This window comes from Littorina saxatilis, linkage group LG6, assembly GCF_037325665.1.
Source record: "Littorina saxatilis isolate snail1 linkage group LG6, US_GU_Lsax_2.0, whole genome shotgun sequence".
NCBI lineage: Eukaryota > Metazoa > Mollusca > Gastropoda > Littorinimorpha > Littorinidae > Littorina > Littorina saxatilis.
Genome location: NC_090250.1, coordinates 19,233,350 through 19,239,840, shown reverse-complemented (window position 1 = coordinate 19,239,840; position 6,491 = coordinate 19,233,350). Strand labels below are relative to the sequence as shown.

The 6,491-nt window shown below is 41.2% G+C and overlaps 1 protein-coding gene across 1 annotated transcript in view; it reads right to left on the bottom strand.

Moving 5' to 3' along the window:
• The window catches only part of LOC138968687 (cyclic nucleotide-binding domain-containing protein 2-like), a 39,747-nt gene extending 34,180 nt beyond the window's left edge, over nucleotides 1-5,567 (bottom strand). The window contains exons 1-2 of the mRNA XM_070341290.1: nucleotides 4,241-5,567; nucleotides 2,656-2,723 (exon numbers count right to left, since the gene is read on the bottom strand). Of these exons, the coding sequence (XP_070197391.1) occupies nucleotides 2,656-2,723; nucleotides 4,241-5,137 (965 nt within the window). The 5' untranslated portion in view covers nucleotides 5,138-5,567. The remainder of the gene's footprint in view (nucleotides 1-2,655; nucleotides 2,724-4,240) is intronic.
• Nucleotides 5,568-6,491: the final 924 nt, after the last annotated feature.

The following is a 6,491-nucleotide window of genomic DNA, read 5'->3' as shown; positions in this document are numbered from 1 at the left end:
GTTGAACCGGTGAGTGTCTTCCGCTGCTTAATTCGCAAATAACTATTTTATTAAAGTCCGCTTGAAACGCTCAAAGATGAAATTCCATGTTAAAAAGTGACAAAAGTTTCACATTTTCCCGTTGTAACAGCTTCCGATGGTAGCTCAGATGGTAGAGCACTGGACTTGTGATCGGAAGGTCGCAGGTTCGAATTCGGGCCGGGACGGACACGGGTCAACTTTATGTGCAGACCCAGAGACGGAAGCCATGTCCCACCCCCGTGTCATCACAATGGCACGTAAAAGACCTTGGTCATTCTGCCATAAGTGCAGGTGGCTGAATACACTTAAACACGCAGACACCTGGGTAGCGCGACTCCGTTGCTGCTAGCTTTCCACTGGGAGGAAGCGACCCGAATTTCCCAGCGATGGGACAATAAAGTAATGAAAAATGAAAAAAATGAAATGAAAATATATGAAAATTCTGATCCTCTGAGAGGATTCCCCGAAACAAAATCAGTTTGTACGCCTAATTTTAATAGAATTGTCCAAACAGTGTCGCTAATATTGTGCTAAAAGATGAATTCTAGAACAATGTTCACAGACAGACACCACTTGGCAAAAAAATTTTCAGTGCTGGGAGATGAAAAAAAAAACTACCTCGCTACGCGCAGGCTTCGCCCGCGCTCCGCTTGGATAATAACACTTTATTGTCCATTAAAAGAATGAGGAGAACAAAATTCGACACACCCAACCTTGCCTGTGAGCGATTATAATGAACATTTCAGTAGAGGTTACATGCCGAGTCTCAGTGATTATTTTTTAATAATCACTGAGACGAGGTGTGTAACCTCTTTATTCCTCCTTTCTTCAGTTATTCAACGAAAAGAGGAGTTTTTGTGCGAAAGTTTGATCGAATCCTATTCACTCAACCAGTCAAATTGCGCAGGCGATCGATTAATGCGCGGTTGTATAGTTCCGTGCAAATCATTCCATTCTGTTAACACTTCTTGTCAGTGTCCCTGTTTTGGACTAAAATCAAGTACACAGATATATTGTTATTCTGCTGTGGTGGTAAAAGCAGATATTGTGTGTTCTGTTCATGTTTTGGTATTGCTTAGGATAGGTTCTTTTTGTAGAATGGGACTAGCAGACGAACTTTTGCACCCGTGTTCCAACGTTAAAAACTGTATGAAGTTAAGTTTTCTGGGGCAAAATAGCGTATGAAACCGCTTTATGTTTTTTAAATTGATGAGATGTTACTTGCCTTGGACATTTGCTTGTGTTGAACGTGCACGGCAGATCTAGATTCAGAAAACAACCGAACTTATGGATTTTATATGGAGATTCATGTGTTCAAGCCTGTAGTTGTTTATTCAAATGCGGTATGTTTTTACATTTAGTCAAGTTTTGACTAAATGTTTTAACATAGAGGGGGGAATCGAAACGAGGGTCGTGGTGTATGTGTGTGTGTGTGTGTGTGTGTGTGTGTGTGTGTGTGTGTGTGTGTGTGTGTGTGTGTGTCTGTCTGTCTGTCTGTCTGTCTGTCTGTCTCTGTGTGTGTGTAGAGCGATTCAGACTAAACTACTGGACCGATCTTTATGAAATTTGACATGAGAGTTTCTGGGTATGATATCCCCGGACGTTTTTTTCTTTTTTTCGATAAATACCTTTGATGACGTCATATCCGGCTTTTTGTAAAAGTTGAGGCGGCACTGTCACATCCTCATTTTTCAATTAAATTGATTGAAATTTTGGCAAAGCAATCTTCGACGAAGGCCGGCGTTTGGTATTGCATTTCAGCTTGGTGGCTTAAAAACTAATGAGTGAGTTTGGTCATTAAAAATCGGAAACTTGTAATTAAAATTATTTTTTTTATTAAACGATCCAAAAACAATTTCATCTTATTCTTCGTCATTTTCTGATTCCAAAAACATATACATATGTTATATTTGGATTAAAAACAAGCTCTGAAAATTAAAAATATAAAAATTATGATCAAAATTAAATTTCCGAAATCGATTTAAAAACTATTTCATCTTATTCCTTGTCGGTTCCTGATTCCAAAAACATATAGATATGATAGAACTCAGAACTCAGAACTCAGAACTCTTAACTTCATACAGTTTTTAACGTTGGAACACGGGTGCAAAACTCAGAACTCAGAACTCTTATATATATATAGAACTCTTAGAAGATATGTTTGGATGAAAAACACGCTCAGAAAGTTAAAACGAAGAGAGGTACAGTAAAGCGTGCTATGAAGCACAGCGCAATCGCTACCGCGCCAAACAGGCTCGTCACTTTCACTGCCTTTTGCACTAGCGGCGGACTACGTTCAGTTTCATTCTGTGAGTTCCACAGCTTGACTAAATGTAGTAATTTCGCCTTACGCGACTTGTTATTGTTTGCTCCAGAGATGTATATTTCGTACATTAGAGCGTTCGGAAATTTTCAATCGCAAAAGTAGATCCCACAAAGTCTAGCTCCTAAATCTGTGTGCTATCGAGGATTCAGGCCTGTTGTTGGGTAAGTGATTTTGGTTGCGTAAGTTACCGAAAAATAACTAGCCCTACAAGTTTACAGAGAGAAAGAAGCAGAGGGGGGAAGAATAAGAATTATTAGGACATTCACTTTCTGAAACAGTAGCAACCCGACCCTCTACCAATTCCTTACTTGCTGATCTTGACGGTTTTCAGCAAGGCGACCAGTGTCCGCGCTGCTCTGCGGAACCTTACCAAGGGCTGAAACAAACATTCATAAAACAATTGAATGTTAAACGTACATAACAACAAATTGTAACATTAGTACGTACGTACGGTAATGGAGAAAAAACAACACATATACACATGCACGCGCAAACACACACACACACACACACACACACACACACACACACACACACACACACACACTGATAAAGCACATTTTTTCTTGTCCGCGTCATGTCCTCCCTCACCCAAGTGCCGCCCCCCCCTCCCTCCACCCCACCCCACCCAACCCCCGTACCCCCGACTAAAGCGTACTTCCACTTATGGCAAAGATAACGGGAGATTCATATGTGTATATGTGTGTACGTGTGTGTGTGTGTGTGTGTGTGTGTGTGTGTGTGTGTGTGTGTGTGTGTGTGTGTGTGTTTGCGCGTGCATGTGTATATGTGTTGTTTTTTCTCCATTACCAATAACAATTTCTTCGTTGCTGTTGCTGTTGTTGTTGTGTGAGTGAGTTGTGTGTTGGCAGACTTGACTTGACGGATGACTGTTTGCGTTAGTGAGACTGTGATCATTTTTTTTAGTATGCATTCTTATTCTTTTGATTGGAAATGAGTATTGTTACAACATAATTTCCATATGGATTAATAAATTTGAGTTGAGTTGAGTTGAGTTGAGTTGAGATTCAAAAATCTCTGCAAGCACTAACTGCGCGCTGCCAACACTACAATACGATACCGATAAATGCAAGGCCCATTTTATTGGTGACCTTACGATGAATGTTCTGCTGCTGCTGTATGGAAGTCACCGACACAAACTTCGTTTCTGTCACTTTCTCGGGAGACATGCAGAAGTGACAGCATTTTTACGTCACACTAGTATTCACGTTATGACGTCTTTCCGAACTTGGTTTGTATTTTGACGTCAGAGATTTCACTTCGAAAGACTTGGTCAAAAATAGACGTCTGTGACGTCGTGTTCTTTTAAAAAAATTTATACTTTTTATTCGATATCGTATATGTCTACCTTTTCGCTGCCAATCAAAACTTATGTGGATTCCTGATTGCCAGGGAATGTTGGAGTTCAGGGTGTAACAATTCACACAAAAATTCTAGCTCCAAACTGGCAGTAGGTAGGTAAGTAAAACCTATGTTATTTTTTAAAGGAAATTGAACCAAGAATCTGTTTTTAGTGTCTAAACTTGGAAATATAAATAATTAGTTTATGTGCACAGGCACATGACGGGTATACCCGTCTTAAGGCAGTCAAGGATCTGACCAGCACGTACATTGCGAACGGTGTGTTCCCTGGTGTCACCGCGCTCGTGACAACATTCCTGAACCTTCAGTAGACATGTAATCGGACTCTCAAATTAGTCCACATATTTCAATCACTTTATTAATTTTTTTTGTTAACAATTTCATTATCAAGTCTTTTGAAAATGTTAAATTCATAGTTTGATTTGTTCAATTTAGTTCTTATTTTATTCTATTCTGTTTTATTTCATTTTATTTGTTTCGAATTACTGCATAATATATCCATTCATTTACCAAACGTTTGATGTCGTCCCCGTAAAACTGCGCCCGTTTGAGAACGCCCCGTATCCGGTCGGCTGCCGTGGGTTTGCGGGAGTCTTTCGGCTTGAAAATTGAAACGAAGCGAGACTGCGAAGGGAGTCTCCCGGTTCGTCTCAGGCGTTTCTTCTCCAGCAGAATCTCGTGGTAACTCTTCCCTCTCTTCCAGTTGGTCGGCGTGCAAATCTTCCACGAAAACATGTTCTTTTCTGTTGGCTCGGTGGCTTTAGGTGTGTTTGGCCGGGTGGGCGGCTTTTGTGGGGTGGGCGGTTTATTGTGGCCGTAGTAAGGTCCCGAAGAGGCGAGCGGGACTTGGCGAGAGCTGGGGAGAGACGCTTTGCTGACATCTTCTGAGCGTTGCGAGTTTTGGGACTCACTGTCCGACGAGTCTTTTTGAGATTTTGAGAAGGTTTTCAGTTTGTCTTTGTGAAGCCGTGTGTGAGTCGCATAGCTGAAGCTCTCCGCGCGTTTGTGACTGTTCAAACCAAGGGGGCGTGGAGAAAAAGACTGCTTAGAGCGAGGGGGGAGAGACAGGCTGAGCTTTGACCCGCGCTTCTTGTTGTCAAGGTTACAGTCACTGTCGTCAGAGCTGCTTTTGAGTGCGTCACTACTGCTGATGACGTCATTGCTCCTGACGGCGTCACTGCCTCTGTCTGTGACGTCGCCCGGCATCGATTTGGAAAGACTGTGCCGCTCGCTCGCCTCCGCAGCGTACTTGGTGGTCAAATAACTCCGCAGCCGCCGGTTAAGCCGATCCACTTCAATCTGGTCGACGACTCGCTTCAGGAATCTCTCCCTCTTTGGAGAGGTCGGTGAGCCTTCTTGACTGGAGGACACTGTCGTCACCTGACCTCGTGGCCGCACGTGAAGCATTGTGACGGTAGATAGCACTCAGCGCGAGCAACAGCAAATATATCTCACAATTTCAGGAATAATTGTGGAAATATCAGACAGTTTGAGGAATACTATTGGAAATATCACACAGTTTGATGAATAATTGTAGAAATATCACACATTGACTGTATTGAGTACCTGAAGAAATATCGCACAGTTTGAGGAATGATTGTGGAAATATCATGCAGTCTGAGGAATGATTGAAGAAATATGGCACAGTCTGTTGAATTATTGTAGAAATATCACACAGTTTGAGGAATACTTGAAGAAATCGCACAGTTGAGGAATAATTGCGGAAATATGACACAGTTTGAGGAATACTTGAAGAAATATCGCAAAGATTGATGACTTTTGAAGAAATATCACACAGTTTGATATATACTTTTAGAAATATCGCACAGTTTGATGAATACTTGAAGAAATATCGCACATTTTCATGAATAATTATAGAAATCTCACACAGTTTGATGAATACTTGCTGAAATATCAAACAGTTTAAGGAATAATTGTGGAAGTATCACACAGTTTGAGGAATAAGTTTAGAAATATAGCACACAATTTGATGAGCACTTGAAGAATATCGCACAGTTTGATGAATTAGTGTAGAAATATCACACAGTTTGATGAATACTTGAAGAAATATCGCATAGTTTGATGAATGATTGTACAAATTTCTCACTGTTTAAGGAGCAGTCAGATAAATATCACCTTATTTATAGGGCATCGCCCGTTATATGTTCAGAGATGTCACTCAGGTTGAAGAACGGCAAAATAATATCACCAAGTTTGGAAAAAGACGAAGTAATATCCCCCAGTTTGGCGAACAGTCAGATAATTATCACTATGTGGAACATCACTGGTTGTAGGTCTTTCTTGAGAGACTGGGTTTTGCTGGTATATATATCACTCTGTTTGAGGAATAGAAAATATTAACACGATTTGAGGGGGACACCGTCGTAAAAATATTCCGTCGTATATTACACACTCCTCACAGGAAGTAGCAGAAATCACACACACATTAACACAGAGTCCTGCCCGCATCACTCTCTCAGCGCCCTGTGGGTCGCACGAAGGTGTCGCCAGGACTGTGCGCCACAAACTATGTCTTCTCGCGCATCGATTATTGCTTATGTATCCTCGCAGCTCCTGGTGTAATTACGGCGCTAGAAAAAAAACCCAGACAGAACAGTGCATAATTTAAAGAAAACTTCCAAGAGCAAGAAATTGATTCCCTTAAAACCTGTGTAATTAGGGCGCTAAAAACACACAGAACTACATAATTTATAGAAATCCTCCCAGAGCAATGAATAGATTCCCTAAAAATCACGCCCTC